The sequence below is a fragment of the Toxotes jaculatrix genome, chromosome 2 (genome assembly GCF_017976425.1).
Source record: "Toxotes jaculatrix isolate fToxJac2 chromosome 2, fToxJac2.pri, whole genome shotgun sequence".
NCBI lineage: Eukaryota > Metazoa > Chordata > Actinopteri > Toxotidae > Toxotes > Toxotes jaculatrix.
In genome coordinates, this window is record NC_054395.1 from 28,581,849 (window position 1) to 28,599,070 (window position 17,222).

The following is a 17,222-nucleotide window of genomic DNA, read 5'->3' on the forward strand; positions in this document are numbered from 1 at the left end:
CTTATCTGCTGATATGTTGTTACCATCTTTTTAAACTTCCTTCTGACATCAGCCTCAAAAATCCAGCATCAGTCGGGCAATAAAAATAAGACCCAAACTGTTAAACACTTATTCTAATTATTCTTTCTCTAAACCTCTAAAACATTTATAAAATCAAAGGCAGGGTAAAGAAAGGCTGTGACAGTTTCAAGGTTGAGCCTCTCTTAGAAACAGTAAATGGACTCGAGCTGCTGCGACGAACTTCAGATGAAAAAGATGAGAGAAGAAAAAAATCGCTCACACAAACACCAATCGAAGCCGCTTCTCATTGGATGTTCAAGGGTTTCCGTTTATATATGTACAATTAAAATCACAGTTTTAACAAAATATAAAATAAATAACATTAACAATACTAAGATAAATGCATTCTGAGTGACCAGTCTGGTTAAGAGCTAGGTATCTCTTTTTTTTTTTTTTTTAAATCTGTTGTCTCTGCCTCCACAGACAACTACAAACATTTGTTTTCCTCAAACTACATTTCCCATGAAGCACTGGATGTAAGCATCCCATCTCACATAATAGGTATCTTCTTCTTTTTTCTATATATAACTTTTATTAGTTGTCATTAATATATCTATATATATTTTTTTTGCACCTGGGATTTCCTCCCACTCCCCTTCCTGAATTGACCAACCACAGATCAGCCCCGTGGCTCCTGCTGCCAATCAGAAGCAGGCGCCCGAGAGGGCAACGGACAGTGGTGAGGTCAAAGGTGAGAGGTCACAAAGGCAGAGGTCAGCAGCAGCAGTGCCCAGGTAGGCCACCCTGGTGTGTGTGTGTGTGTGTGTGTATGTATGTATGTATGTATGTATGTATGTGTGTGTGTGTGTGTGTGTGTGTGTGTGTTTGTATTACCATACTTATTGGGAAAACTCAGACCTCTAAGTTTAAAACACTTAACCACACATATTCAGAGTCATTTCAACTTTTTATATTTTATACTCTAAAGGAAATGTATCATAGTTTGATTCAAAGTTCTTCCTCCATATGTTAATGTTTTCCTTCCGTCTCCATCCAGAAAAACAAATTCACTGTCGGTGGATCTTTCTTCTCTGATAGTTTGTTTTTAGTTGATAAGTTACCAGGAGTTTTGCATTTGAATCTTTGCCTGGTGCAGCAGATGTTTAACGTCAAAAAATACAGTTTGCCTGTGATTTACGGCTTCAACTAAAACATATTTTTATTACAAAAAATCGTTATTTTTTTGATCGATTAGTTAATGAAATGTAAAAAAAAGAGTGAAAAACACAAAGTACATGTTCACTGGAGCCCAAAGTGACATCTGCACGGGTCATGGAGACAAATATGAGAAACGTTTTACAGCCCAGATTCTCTAAAATTCTGCAATATTACACAACAAGCCTGACGTAGCTGACGCACCTCGCTCAGGATTAAAGGATGGGACGGAATTGTATTGATTAGGTTATTGAAAGTTCCCGAGAAGTATAGCAACACAAATTTTTGTAAATGTGTGCATGTGCGTGTGTATGTACGTGTGTTGTTTTTCTAAACTCCAGTGTTTTATTGCAGTGTCTGTGGTGTGGTTTCGGGTGGGGATCAGTACAGCCTCAGAGGAATCCTCCTCTTCTTGCAAATACTCCAGGAACGGGAGAGGATGGGAGAAACAAAAACAAACAAACAAAAACAAAACAAAACAAAATCAACATAATTAAAATGTTCCATATAGTTTTCTCTTAAAAAATAGACATCTTGTCTGTTTGTAAATCAGTAGTCGGAAGGAAGTGGCATCCATCCATTCGTCCGTTTGTTTATCACAGGAGTGAAATGATTAATCCAGCAAAACAAAGGGAGGTGGGGGGGGTGGGGTGAACAACAAAAATAAGAGACAAATTTTTTGTTGTTCAAAGCGGGAGCACCCTGTGTTTTCCAGTTGAAAGACAGAAAAAGAAAGAGAAAAAAGAAAGACAGGGAATGAGACAGCATCCGTCTTTTTTATTTTTGCCTTCTGTCAGTCCCAACGTAGAGGCAGCGGAAAGATGAAAAACAAGGCAATGAGGTGGGCGGAAGTCAGGGACTTAAAGGTGACTGGACAGTCATGAGGGGAGGGGCTAATTGGTAAAAATCCTCTAAGAATCCATGGCACAGAAGAATATTTCTCCCATTGAAATGCATTAAAATCTCCCAAAGTAATACGAACATCTCCACGTAACAGCAGAAGATATCCCAAAGAAATACTTTTACATCCCAGATCACTTCCTTTTCCGTTCAGGAGATGAAATCAAGGTGAAGGACAGGAAAAAGGCAGGAAACACCAGAAAGATGAGGGAAGAGAAGATAGAAAAACACTGGAGGAATGGATGAGTAGAAGGATGGAGGTAGAAGGACAGAAGACAACAGAAATTATGAGAAGAGAAACTGATTCCAGGACAAAGATCAGAGGAGGTAAAGTGTGTTCAGCAGCTTCAGCAGGAATTTTAAGGACAGACTGAGAAAACAAACTGAAACCAGCAAATTTATAAACCGGGCCTGACAGGAAAGAAAGAAAAAAATAAAGTTTATACTGTACTTTAAAATTTCCCCGCTTCGTACATATCCTTGTTTCAAATCATTAATAACCAAATTAAAGGGACCATGACCAAAAACCTTCATTCTTGACCTTTGAAACAGTAGTTTGACCAGAGAAAACAGATCTATTGTTTTTTTTTTTTTTAGTGTAAAAATGGTCAATTAAAGCTTTCAGTTTGCTCTGCACCTCCAAACTGTGGAAGCAGCAGCTGCTGAGGAAGACTGTGAGATGCGGTTGAAAGCTTTGGAACAGTCAGTAAGTGGACCTTGGTATATCGTTATTCAAGATGATTTTATAAAGGCTGGCCCACCCACTAGCTTTGGCCGAAGCTGTGAACCACATCTAACAGTCGTCCTCGGGGTTTGCTCGGACCTTTTAAACGTCAGCTGCATGTTAATATTGACCTTTAAAAAGAAAAAAAAATGAATTTCTAGGTAATGTGTTCTACTTTAAAACCTGAGCCAATGTTAATTAAAATTTCACAAATATAAATTTCATGTCCTTTTAATGGTTTCACTACTGTTTAAGTTTTTTTTTCAAGTCAACAAAATCAAATTGTGGAGATTTTAAATATTTCTGGGCATGAAATAGAAACTTTTATTGTCCAAATTATGAAAACTGAAATTGTTTTTTTTTCTTTACTTACTTTTGTTTTCTTGTTTTCAAAGGTCCTTCATGATCGGCGGGAAAAAGAAAGGAACAAGAATGAAAAGGAAGATTTAATGTCAAGAGAAAGAGAAATAAAGAAGAGTCGAGAAGAGGAGAAAGAAGAGAACAGGTCTACTAAAAGTTTAGGATATGAGGTGGAAGAGAAAAGAAAAAAGGAGAAAGTCTTGGCAGTAGTTGGAGAGATCTGGGATTTGGAGTAAAGGAGAAGTGAACTGAGGAGGAGTCTGATCATGTTTGAGACGTTTTGGACCGGGAGGAGTGTGAGGGAGAAGCGATGAAAGGGTCTGGCATCAATCCTGTATGTGTAGGATCAGAGGATGAGGACGAGGTGGAGGCGGTGCGAGACTAGGATTCTGAGGAGGTACGTGAGCCGCCGTGAATGAGCGACTTGTAGATGTTGGAGGAGAGGAATCGAGGGTAGGAGTCCCTGTGCATCAGCGTGTAGATCTGCAGCTGGGCGTCTTCAAACGTGTGAGGTGTCGGGTCCTCCATCTTCCTGTTGATCACCTCTCGAACCCGGGCGTCCAGACTCACCTGGAGAGAGATTTAGTTTGGTTCAGTAAAAAAGAAAAAGAACACGAAGCATTAAAGGACAAAGTGCAGGGTTTTCATGTTCTGGTATAACTACAAACCGTAGATGACACATAACCATTTTCCAAAGACAAACCACTCTGTGTTCAGTAAACATGAAGAGTCAGATGTGAGGCTGGTCTCAGTTCTGGTAATGATGTGTGTAACTACGGTGTAAAGCTGGATCAACGAATCTGTCACTACCTGTGTATATATATCAGTCTAAGTATAGAAATTCCTACGACTACTGAAAACTACTAGTCAAAGTTACAATGACAAGGACTGAAGTGAGTGCATACATGTTTGTGGCAAATCCTCCAAGTTAGAAGCAGGAACTTGAGAATTTTTTGGCACTAAAAAAAAGAAAATGATTAAATGATTACCAAATAATTGCTGATGAATTTTCTGTCCACAGATGAATCATTTTAATGTCCTCGGAAAGCGAGAACACTTGTCAGAGGTGGTTTAAAACAGCACAATCTGGATCCTGTTCTTGAAACCTGTCCTTGTCTCAGATCTGGACTCACAGTGATTGATTAAACTTTGAAGTTGTTTTGTGATCGATCTGTAGTTTTGTCGTTAATAAACTTCCATAGCGGCACGACTACATACAGATAGACACACTCTCAGAGTGGCCCTGCAACCACAGCACCAGCAGATATTTATAGAACGACAAGCTTTCTCTTATGTTTTCCCTCTGCTCTTTTTTTAGGAAAGACACACACACACACACACACACACACACACACACACACACACACACACACACACACACACACGGAAAAAGAGATAGGCAGCATACCAAGGTCAGACATGCAAACAGACAGTCAGGCATGAATCTTCCCTGCCAAACTCACACGTCTGGATATCTCTGTATTACTGTATGTGTGTGTGTGTGTGTGTGTGTGTGTGTGTGTTTCTATAAAAAGCCTCAACTGCCAGAAGGTGAGATCAGCAATTTATAGCTTCCAGTAAACACACTATCCACACACACACTAACACACATGCAGACAACTGTACATATAAACACACTAGTGTCTAAACATGCCAACATGCCAACACACACACACACACACACACACACACACACACACACACACACACACACACACACACACACACACACACACACACACACACAAACACACACACACTCTAGTGATGGAGCCTGACAAGCCTCCAGCAACCACTGTTAAACACACATACATATTTTTGTCTTACATTAGTTGTGAGGACCCTCCTTGACATGCTTGCCCTCGCCCCGTACCCTAACCTCAACGGTCACAGCTTAACCCCTGACCCTCACACTAACCTAAACCTGAATCACAGTCCATCACGATACATTCTGAACACGGACATTGTAAACAGAATAAAATGTGCTTGGTATTTGCAGTAAATTGGCAAAACGTGTAAACTCAGCAGAGTGGTCCTTCAAACTGTTTTATAGACAGAGGTGTGACCTACCTCTTTTGGCGACAATATGGAAATATAGTCCTCATAAATGGAGCGCGCCTTCTCCTCGATGGCGCTCTTGTTGATTTCCTGTTTGAGGTCTTCGCAGGCCAGCCAGAACAGCATGTTCTCCTCGCTGTACTCCGTCCGCAGGAACTCCCGGAAAACATTCCGGCCTGCCGGGTTCCTCATCAGCTTGTCAAAGGACTGAGACCAGAGCCGGATCTCTTCCACTGAAGGTTTGGTGCTGAGGAAGGAAGGGTGGAAAGGCGGCTCTTCATTTGTTCATTTATGAATGAATTCACTCATTTGTGTGTATGTGATCCATGACTTTCATGATCCAAAGCTTTTGAACTGCAGTCAGATAAGAAAGACTTACTAACTCCCTCAGCATCACATTTCTGATTTAACTAAAGGTTTTATACTGTTTTCATCTTGTTTTATATCTTTTGTCTCACTTTGTCTTACTTACACACCAACTACGTCAGGTGACACTTTCCGATCACTACTGACACACCTGTACACATCTGTGTGTGTGTCACAATTTCAGCCTTGCTATAGCAGTGTCGTTCCCGAGGGGCAGAAGCTTCATTTTCTTCCTGCTGTACGTAGAAGGGACATAAGTCTGTGAGTAATATGTTGTTGGTGTGTGAATTACCTGTATGACTTTCCTGTTACAGTGTCCCGCTTTAGTTTATCGTTTGTGTGTAAAACTTGCTAAATAATGCTAATGCGCTATCCCGTCAATGAGATTCTCCATATTATGTTAGCATCGAGCTAATCGCTACTTATTACCACGAGCTTCCGCGTTCGTACCTGAATGTAAATTCCTTACAAACTATAACGCCACAGCTCTTGAAATAATAATTAATCTTTTATTGAGGTCATACTACATAAGAAATAAAGCCAAAAAATACGCCAAAACTCATCTTAAAAGTTAAGGTTAACGTTACAACTTGTGTGGGGGAAATTTATTTCTAGCCTATTATTCAACTGTGAAACAATCATGATTATTTCATATTAATAAAATATATTAAAACGTTAAAAACATTATTATTATCGGCATTATTATTAATGATAACAATAAAAATAATAATGATAATATTAAAATGTTTAATAGTTAATATTTACCGGCTTTCACCGCTGCCTCCACCCACTATCCACTTACAGTTACAGCAGCACACAAACAACAGCAGCCGCTGACTGACGGAGCTGCTCTGTCCATGCGATGTCGGACTTTTTAAACAGAAAAAATGAGACGAAATAAAATTGTAGCCTAGTATTCCCACAATAAACGGACTCTGAGAGCACGGAACACACCGCAACAGCGTTCCTAACATTAGCTGCTCCGGTCCTCTATCTGTATCAGCAGTGACCAGAAAACGCCAATTAAGTCATAAGCCAGCAGCTAAATATGCTAATACATGCTAATCAGTGCAAACATCCAGGTAAAATAGTGAGAAATTTACTTAACGAGGGTATGGAAGCTGGAAAGTATAAAAGGTGACCACATGGTTTTCATGGGACTTGTTGACATTAAGAGAAATATGGAAAATCACCAGCCTTATACTTTTACTTACTGGATGCTATTTATTGCACATTAACGGTAAGTAAAACTGGAATGTTAGCACACTACAGGTAACACATTAGAATGTTAATGTATTTTATGCTAATTTCTATTTTTTTTCATTCAACAATCCAAACCAACCCTGTACCAAATTTGATTAACATTTTCTAAAACAAGTTTTCAAGATCCTTTCAACAAACAAAGAAACTGGACTGACATAAACCAGCCCAGTGTGTTTTAGCTCTGCAGACTCACCAAGCTTCACAGTTTGGTATGGTTTCCATCTTGGTGTCCTGTGATATTCTCTTCCTCCTCCTCCGCCTCCGTCTCTCCTCTTCATTCCTGACAGTGAGACTGACATGATAAAACGGCTTTCAGACAGGAAACACACACACACACACACACACACACACACACACACACACACACACACACACACACACACACACACACCACAGCTGACAGAAGAGTAATTGCTCTCAGAACTATAAACACATGCACAGTCACACACAATGATGTTACAACCCCATTTAATGACAACACTAACCACAGTTATGTTAACAGCAGGGTAAAGCAGGAGCTACAGGTGTCTACACCTTCTGTGTGTGTGTGTGTGTGTGTGTGTGTGTGTGTGTGTGTGTGTGTGTGTGTGTGTAAAACAGACAAAGAGAGCGAGTGCTATAAATAATTAGTTCCCCTGTGGGAACTAAAGAGACCTAATCACTGTACAGCTACTGGCTGACTAAGGCTCAGTGTGTGATTGTGAGCAGGTCTGTCCTGTGTGTGTGTGTTTGTGTGTGTGCTTAGACTGGGATTACAAAGCAAATGACTCTGGAGTACTCTACGCTCTAATGCATATAAACTCATGGCTGCATGTCTTTTAATAAGCTAAGTCTCATTTTTCCAAAAATAAATAACGAAAAGCTATTTCTGCTGCAAAAATAACTGGACAGTGAGGAAATATATTAGCGTGAATTAAAGAATATAAGCGTGATAATCGCCGCTAATTATAGGTGCTAATGAACAGGTGTAATGTTACACAACGAAAAAGATTCATTCTTCACCAGAACAACTGTGACACCACAACCAAATCTGCCTCAAACAGAAACTAAAATAGAACTTTATTAAATCTTTTTTTCATTGTTGTTATTTGACAAATGTAAAGAAACTTGCATGTTAAGTTGACACATAACATCAAGCTTTGCAGATGTGGCATATTTACAACAATAATAAGGTAGCATTGTGTCATGTTTTTTTTACAGCTGTGTTAACATGACCACAGTACTTCCAGCGAGCCAGCCTGCCTCTGCTAGTGTGTGTCAGCCTACATTAGTGTGTGTGTGTGTGTGTGTGTGTTTGTCTCCTACCATGAGCAGCTGCAACAGCAGCACCAGCAGAAACAGCACGCGTTGGGCCGCTGGGAATTCTGAGTAGTGGTCATGCCCCGCCCCCCTGCCGCCCCGCTCAGTGCCGAGGTCTCGCTGCGACCTCCCCCCATGGCCAGCTCGCCCCCTCGCTCGGCCGGGATCGGACCTGTGTACTGCAGAGGGAGAGAGAGAAAGAGAGAGAGAGAGAGAGAGAGAGAGAGAGAGAGAGAGAGAGAGAGAGAGAGAGAGAATCATAATAAGTCATTTACAGTGGTGGAAGAAGTATTCAGATCTTTTAATTAAGTAAAAACATCCATACCACAATGTAAAAATACTTTAATACAAGTTTAAGTCCTGAATTCTAACACATTATTATGTATTACATTAATGTAATACTGTGCAGAGGTAGTATTTTAATATTGTACCTGATTGAGGTGTAGCTATTGTAGTTTAGTCTACTTTGTATACTGTTAAATATTTTAGTGGTTCAGAAATTATGGGTCAAGCCCAGGTCACAAGATAAACCTGGGTGGGAAAGTGGGAAAGATTCACATTCATTTTTTATTTGCACTAATCTTTTTTTTCTGAGATAATGCATATAATGTGATCTTTAGTAACATCAAAAAGAACAGAATATTCCTAAAGTAGCATAAAATGGAAAAACAACACATGTAAAATATAAGTATCTAAAAATATTTCATGATGTACGGATACCACAGAAACTTCAAAGTGACTGAAGGTGTGACATCTAACCTCAAAGGATCAATTCATTTTGACATTAGAACAATTTTGTAAACCCCACAAGAGGCTCTCAAAAACCCTGAAAGTCTGGAGCTGCAGAGGTGGATCCTCGCACAGGTCTAGGAAAGTTCAGTAGGCTTTATCTGACAACAGATGATTTCCAGGTCAATCAGGATGAGACACAGCCACATCCAGTGGACATGAGGGGTACAACTTTTCAGACTTTTGGTTTAACAGCATGCAAAAAGATGGAAAGGAGGTTTTCAAGTGTACAACAGTGTCTTCCAACATATAGAAAAGTGTCCTCTCTAACAACACCGCTGGTGTTCGGCAGAGGCTAAAAATTGCCTTCACGTGATCATCTTTGTTTACAGTAATCACACTAAGACAGCACAGATAATATGGCAATCATGTGTGTGTCAGTGTTGTCTGTGTGGAGGGTGGATCATTTTAAGTTCACAGTGAAAGACAAATTTTAAAATAATAAACATACATGAGCAGGGTTTCAATAATTGTTGTTGGTTGGGTTTTGGATGTTAACATGTACATTAGTCTCAGTCCTGCCAGACTGTTCTTTACATTCTCTGTCTCCGTTTATCAGACACGCTTATAATAATAATTTAATTGTAAACTGAGATGGGAGGGAGAGGAAAAGTGGAGAGCAGAGAAGAAAGAAAGATCTGTCAGTGAGATGAAGCAGCACAGCAAATCTCAGTGACTTGAAGGCAAAGTTAGAGCTCCTCTTTGCAGTGTAACCTTTGAACAGAACATAAAGCTGTTTACATGAACTTTAGATTCAGATTAAGATGAACAAAAAAAAGAACTGTACATGATTCAGTCTTGGCCACATTCAAGTCAGCATTTGCTTTTTCTACACGAATAGTGAGTGAGATGGGAGAAGGGGAGAGAGAATGATGGAAAAAAGAAACAAACGAGAGGGAGGCTGAATTATGATGCGAGAGACAGCGAGAAAGAATAAGCAAATGGACTGAGAGAAACAGACAGAGAGCGAAGGGACAGATGACAAGGAAGACATTATGGAGTAAAAGAGGAAGGAGGACACAAACAAATTCCATAGCATCTAAGAATCTCAGAGCGGGTATGGAAGAAGAGAGCAAGGGAGAGAGAGAGAGAGAGAGAGAGAGAGAGAGAGAGAGAGAGAGAAAGCATGAAGAACAGAGGAAGTGAAAGAGAGCGGGTATGGAGACAGACCGGGCAATGTGATGCATCATGTGATTGAGCTGTGATCACACAAACACACACAAAAATAATCACACATACACACACACGAACACACACACACTCAGGTTCCTCTACTTTGAGTTCTAGACTAAAGATCCTGAATCCCTGGATCAGTGGATTTGCAGATGTTGCTGGAGATTTTCAGAGACATTTTTTTGTTTGTTTTTTTACAAATATTAAAAAGAAAACTTTCCTATCTGTATATATTTAAAGCACTGCTCCAAGCTCATTATTACAAGTCATTATTTTGGGCCAAAAAGAGTTAAAGGCGGCTGTAGGGGGAAATATACACATGTATGGTCGCACACAAACATATACACGTACACAGTGAAAAAGCACACATAAAGGTTCACACAGACTTACAAAGAAAAGCAAGGCAACACACACAAGTACGCACACACACACACACAGTGCTGAGTGTGTGCCAGGCAGATAATTCCACGTCGACACAATCATCATTAGATTGGATGCATTTGTTATTTTTAAATTTCTCTAAACTGGTGAAACTACGGCTCAGCTAACATTAGACTCCAGCTGTCAACTCTGTGTATCTGCCAGCACGGGGACGGATGTGGGCCACTGACCTGTGTGTGTGTGTGTGTGTGTGTGTGTGTGTGTGTGTGTGTGTGTGTGTGTTTGATGCCAACACTGCAGAGAGCGGGTGAATGTGACAGAACGGTCGGTGATACTGGTAACACTGTAAATTAGTCAATGAAAGCAGTAACCTGCAACATTTTCATGTAAATAAAAATCTGCTCTGCTGCGTGCTGTGGCTAATAACACTCAGCCATGACTCAACATAAAGCCAGAACAAGAAGCCAAATACAAAACACTGCAAATTCTATGTTACGTCTCTCACTCAGTTTAGTCTTAAAGTCTGAACGAAACGAAGATTGTTTAAATTCTTCAGCTTCAGCAGATGCACAGGATTACACTGAGAACAAGAAACGAAGCGGTAAAATTAGACGTTTAAAATCAAATATGGGCAATAAGTAAAAAACCCCAAATATAAAATAAAAACAACAGCAGATGCTAGTTGATCAGAGGTGAATTAAAAAGGGGCGGGGGTGGTGGGGTCAGGGCTTCAGGTGTGTGCGACCACAACGGCGCCTGAGGGAAGGAAGACCAACTTCAACTGAAAGTGAACTGATATTTTCCTGTTAATGTGTGTTCGAGCGAGGCAGCCAACTGTGGAGCTGCTGACAGGTGTACAGTGTGTGTGTGTGAGTGTACTCACTGCTGAAACACACACAAATTACACACACACTCACACACAGCACTAATGTCGCCGTTTACCTGCCTCTGTCAGAGCAGAGACAGAGGAACACTCCCTTCCTCTCTTTTATCACCCGCACTATCTTTTATAACACAGAGCTATCAGATTTCTGCCTTTGTTTGTGTGTGTGTGTGTGTGTGTGTGTGTGTGTGTGACCGTGTGTGAAAAGGCAAGTCTGTACAAAAAGTGCACATGAGAATTCGTGTTTTCTGGAGGCGATGACCTAACAGGAAGGAAGGTGAATTAACAATTTTGATTGGAAAGACAGAAAAAGAGAAAAAAAGACTACGAAGAAAAAGTAATGGAGAAAGACAGAAAAAGACTTTACAAAAAAGAAAGAAAAAAGAATGAACTAATGCGTATGGTTCCTTTGGAGCAGATGTCTCACTTCCTTCCTCTTTTATTCCTCGTGTTGTTCTGTGTGTGTGTGTGTGTGTGTGTGTGTGTGTGTGTATTTAACAGGATTTGAGTTGGAGTGTTAATCTGATTAAACTAGATGACATTAGAAAGACTCAGAAATCACACAAACACACACACACACACACACACATTCTTGTCTTACATTAGTTGTGAGGACACTCGTTGACATAATGTCCAACCCCAGCACTCACCCAAACCAAAACCTGGTTCTATCCTGAAGCTTACAAACAAGTCTGAAGCCTAAAACAGCCCCGTGAACTTCTGAGGATACTCACAGTGATGGTTTCAAACCAAAATCTATCCACACAACTACAGAAAGACACACACACACACACACACACACACACACGGCAGTTCGCATCCTTATCATCTCAACTCCATCTCTGTAAATATTTTTTAACCTTTATTTATCCTGGTAAGGTTGACCAAGCACACATGCCGTTTTCTCGCAATGCTCTACTACACAGACACACATGAACACACGTGAACACACACACACGCTGGCCAGTAAGAAACTCAAATGGACCAGTTAGGGGTGTAAATGCCTTGCTTAAGGGCACAGGCTATCATTACTGAAGAGGAGAAAAAGCAGACGGATTCTCATTTAATTTCCGTAGTCACAATGTCCTACGCTCCGCCCCAGACCTTTCCGGCATCAGAATAGGCACGGACTGTGTCCAACCATTACAGCAAGTTTCCTAAACCGATAATCTGACATTCACGGCCGCTTCACGCCGTGATTGGCCAGCGGCGCAGAGGTGACAAAGCAGCCAGGTTTTACGACGTTGTGTCTATTTCCAGGTCTATCAAAAACTGCAGCTGGCTGTCTGACTCTCAGCTCCCGGCCTGCGTTAGCCGAGCAGCTGCTCGCTGCTTTTGCTGAAGGTGGTAGTTTGGCATTAGCGTGCGCCTCAGATAGCTAGCTAAACCAGGGAACAACTTCGAGCAATTTTCACAACTTTATGCTGCAGTGCTGCTCAGCACATCTACCACAGCTGCTTGACGAAGCCAAGCCAAGCTGCACAGCACTTACATCAAACAACTGTCCGAGTATGCAGAGCACAGTATGTAAATTACAGGCTCAACACACCCACAGAGCTACAGATTTAGCTGCACAGAGACTGCCTGCTATGTTGTCTCTGTAGGTGTGATTGTTTGATAGGCTCAGACACCCGTCAGTCAAACAGACATACCACACAACTCCTCTCTGCAGAGACACAAAGCTCTTCCTCCTCTCAGAGCCTCTTGGTCTCCGTACATTCACTAACATGATTGTATTAATGAAAACGATCCCATTCATACTGTACATTTAAGGGCACACATAACACACCGTGTGCGCTATCATCAATCGAAGTCGTTGCAACTTCACTGTGATCACCTTCCTTGTGCTGCACCGGTTTGTTCGGCAGCTCTGCATGCTTTGGCAGCACAGATGGACTCGCATACCATGCCAATAAAGCAAGATGAAATTTAAATTCAGAGCGAGACACTGCCAGGGCTTTTGTGTCCTGCATGTACATTTACCAACACACACACACACAAATACACGCGCACAGCTGCGCCTGCCAGCAGGGTTTAAGTAATTAAGCGCTCACTTGAAGTATTAATCTGAGAGATTACTGTTCCATAATCTCACCACCTGATCACCAACGGCCCTCTGTGGGTAGTGTGTGTGTGTGTGTGTGTGTGAGGTGAGGGTCACAATGACAGATCAAGAGACAGCGAGATGAAATGACAGAGAAAGGGGACGTAAGTGAGAAAGAGTATAAATATGGAAAGTAGCTAAAGCACATTCGCTAGATGATGCGATGCGCTAATTAGCATATTCGTGATGTCATTGCATTATATTAGCGTTCTGCCTTGTCTCAGCTGGTTTCAGATCTTTATCTGTTTGTTGAAGTCATTCAATACAGCTGAAATAATAATAAAAGATAAATCAAGCTGTTCTCATTTACAGGTTTTTCTATTGTCAAACAACGGGACAAGTCTGAAATAGTGACTGAAACGCGGCGAGTTAAGATGTACGTTAGTGACACTGCAAAAATCCTGATTTTATAACCGTGATGTCGTCTGACAAAATAACTACACAGAAAAGTTAAAGCCAACGGCTGTGCTGTGGATGTATTTACTAGTAAAATGATCACTCATGTCAGGAGCTTGTTCACGTCTACGTCAGCTGCCGCTCGATCATCTGAATGAGACACGTGGGTCATGGGACGATACTGGCGGCTTTCTTCTACAGAAAGTAGCTAAGAATTCGCCCTAAGAGTTGTTTGGTTTTGTCATTAGGTGGTGTTTTGAGAAGAGAGGGTCTGAAAAGTCGGTGAATCTAGTCTAAGGTGCCAGACCAGCAACACTGCCCCCGCCACCCCCCCACCCCCCGCCTCACCATTGATGTAATACAAGCTGTTTGCACAATTTTATTTTGAAAGAGCAACAGCCAATGGGGAAACTCCAACGCTTGGCCCACCAGTGGTGTAACTTCATCACTCAGTCAGTCAGTCACGGACATCACTCAGTCAGTTATGGACATTTGCATTCATCAGACTGTCAACTAATCAGGACAGACAAAAGATACAGAGAACAACAGGGACAGGAAGACACACCAAGGAGGACGATGGTGACTTCCTGAACCTTCCTCTGGGGTCGCTGTCAGACCAAAATTTACAGTCCTGCTCCTCAGAGGAAGAACTCTCAGGACAAACTGAGAGGTAACAGTAGCAGCAGCCAATGTGCGCCATCTACAGGCAATGAAAGTCAAAGCACTGCAATTCTGACATGTGCCACCTTTAGACAACCAGTGCAACAACTGCTGTTTCTGTATCCAGCTGCTGCTTCTCTGTGCATGCACATGTGTGTGTGTGTGTTGGAGGTTTAATATTTTACATTACAGAACCCTAAAATGTAAGAGTTTTGTTAACTGTAGCATATTTTCTGCTGAATACTGGAAAGAGTACAGAGTTCACTCTGTAATGAGTGTCATAGAGGACACAGGACGCATTAGTGAAGAAAGAGAGGGTCCTCACCAGATTTTTTTCTAGCTGTTCAAAGGAATAAATGAATGGGTGATGGTGGGATGCGAAATGAAAAGGACATCTGTCAGTGTAGGCCGAATAAGTTCTGCTCTGTAGAATAGTTTGTTCTGGACAAGAGACTTGATTTCTACAATCAACAAATAAATTGCCTTAATTTATTTTACGAGTATGATTATTGTTGATGTTGAATTTAATTTCAGACTGTGACTTTCTACCCTTAAAAACACAAAAGTTAGGTTATGTTGTCACTATGTTCCCAGTCTCCCCAGGATTTCTCTAAATGAACAAAGTTTGATTTTAAAAACAAAACAACACATGGAAAAACACAGTGAAAACCACAGAGAGCTGACTGATCCTCGGTTGTTCAGTATATCCTCTTACTAGTTTCTTGTCCTTGAGGCTACATGGGAGCGTTTGACCATGTTTACAGAGCTGACTTGGGGCTACTTTTTTTGCTCAGTGACAGGGAATAAAAATCTGCCACATGCAGCCATTTTGGTGTGATATTATGATGGCAGTGAGGTTAACACTTAAAAAAGACCTCAGAGTCCCCTCAACACCAACATCTTCAAATGTCATGTTTTGTGCAGCCAACAGTACAAAGATTTTTAATGTAAAACAATATGATGCCAATTAAATGTATACTCCTCGACTGCAGGTTTGAGGAACAGGAGCATTGTTCATGGAGATTTAGCTGTAAACTTGGAGCGATCCTCACCTGTTGAATGCTAAAAATATTTTGCCACACAGCTGAATTGTTATTTTAACATGAAAATGACTATAAAAACTGTGCAGTGGTCTGAAGAAATATTTGGATAGGATAGGATTTGGATAGGATCTTAATTCTCTGACCCCTAACCCTAACCCCAACCCTGCTGATCAAATCAGGACATCCCTACTTCAGTCACTACAGTCATGAACTTTTCCTCCGCCTGCAGTGGTTAATCAAAACTTTTCACTGGCCCATTTCCAACAAATTTGACTTATGCAACACTACACACAACACTTGGAAATAAGGAATTTAAACAGACAGCAGCGAGTCGTCCAATTCTAACTAAATGTCATGTCATGTTCTCTCATGTTTTGTTCATGAGGTAATTCTGTGAGTGTGTGATCACAGTGAGGTGAACACTTAAAAATGACCTCAGAGCCCCCTCAACACCAACATCGTCAAATGTCATGTTTTGTGCAGCCAACAGTACAAAGATTTTTTAATGTAAAATAATATGATGCCAATTAAATTTATAGTCCTCTGATCACGTAATCGATCGATTGATGTTTCAGTTTATAACTCATAACCAAACACATCCGCAATGCAGTGCAAAAGCTCACGTCTTCTTTGTGATGCTTAATTCCCCTGTCGAGCCTCATTCTGTCACCTTTGTGTATCACCTCTGCTTAGCCAACATCACATTTTCAGCGCGAGATGAGTTGGTGCCATTTTCTCTCAGTTACACAGTAAATTCACTGTTCTAAAGCCTGTAAGTTACTGTAGGTAAAGACAACAGCTAAATGTTTTATGGTTGCTTTGCAACTTGTGCTTCTCGTTTTTTCATAGTTACTCTTAGAAACACCACATGTGGATTTCAGTGAGTCAAACCCCAGATCCAGTGCAGGAAAAAGAGGTTTTGTGGAGGACAGGAGCTTTTCCAAACTCCTGCCCTGACATGTTGAACACTACTAAAGCTTCACTAATGCACTGTTTAACACACACACACACACACACACACACTTTATACAGTATGCTCCTCTCGCTCTTGATCTGTCTCTCCTCATTTACTCTCTTTCAAAATGTCACACGCACTCCCTCGCTTTCACACTAAAACTCCCTCTCATTTTACAACAGTCTAACACACACACACACACACACACAGTAAGTGGGTCTATAAATCCAGGCTAACAGCACTGTGTGGTGACAGATTCAAGGTTTTTCCCCAGAGGGCTGCGCCGACAAACCATATCAGCCCCCAAATTCATCTCCTCTCCTTATATGGACAAGCCTGTGTAAACACACACACACATGCAGACACACACACAAAATCAAGCTTCAACTAATTAAACGTGATTTCAAAGTTATAGTGCACAAACACACTATCATGCTCATACAATTGCAAGTATATACACGTGTCAACAATGGCTCCACAAACACACAGACACAGACACAGACACACAGACACACACACCACTACAGCTGTGCAAGCTGCAACACATCCATTTCAAGAGCATGTTAACATCCCACTAAAACTGTAAAAAACAAGGAAAAAAACTTAGTGACAAAATGTAATAAAATAAAATGTAATAAAGGTTACAGGAAAGA

General features: G+C 41.0%; 1 protein-coding gene across 7 annotated transcripts in view; it reads right to left on the minus strand.

Annotated features, from left to right (window-relative positions):
• Window positions 1–314: 314 nt before the first annotated feature.
• The window catches only part of rgs19 (regulator of G protein signaling 19), a 28,258-nt gene continuing 11,350 nt past the window's right edge, over window positions 315–17,222 (minus strand). For 4 of the 7 annotated variants that reach the window (XM_041056400.1, XM_041056418.1, XM_041056427.1 and 1 more), the window contains 5 exons: window positions 8,192–8,364; window positions 7,080–7,178; window positions 5,270–5,504; window positions 4,105–4,158; window positions 315–3,769 (listed from right to left, as the gene is read on the minus strand). In XM_041056400.1, the coding sequence (XP_040912334.1) occupies window positions 3,581–3,769; window positions 4,105–4,158; window positions 5,270–5,504; window positions 7,080–7,178; window positions 8,192–8,364 (750 nt within the window). In that variant the 3' untranslated portion in view covers window positions 315–3,580. The remainder of the gene's footprint in view (window positions 3,770–4,104; window positions 4,159–5,269; window positions 5,505–7,079; window positions 7,179–8,191; window positions 8,365–17,222) is intronic. The other 3 variants (XM_041056410.1, XM_041056436.1, XM_041056445.1) reach the window with 3 other exon arrangements.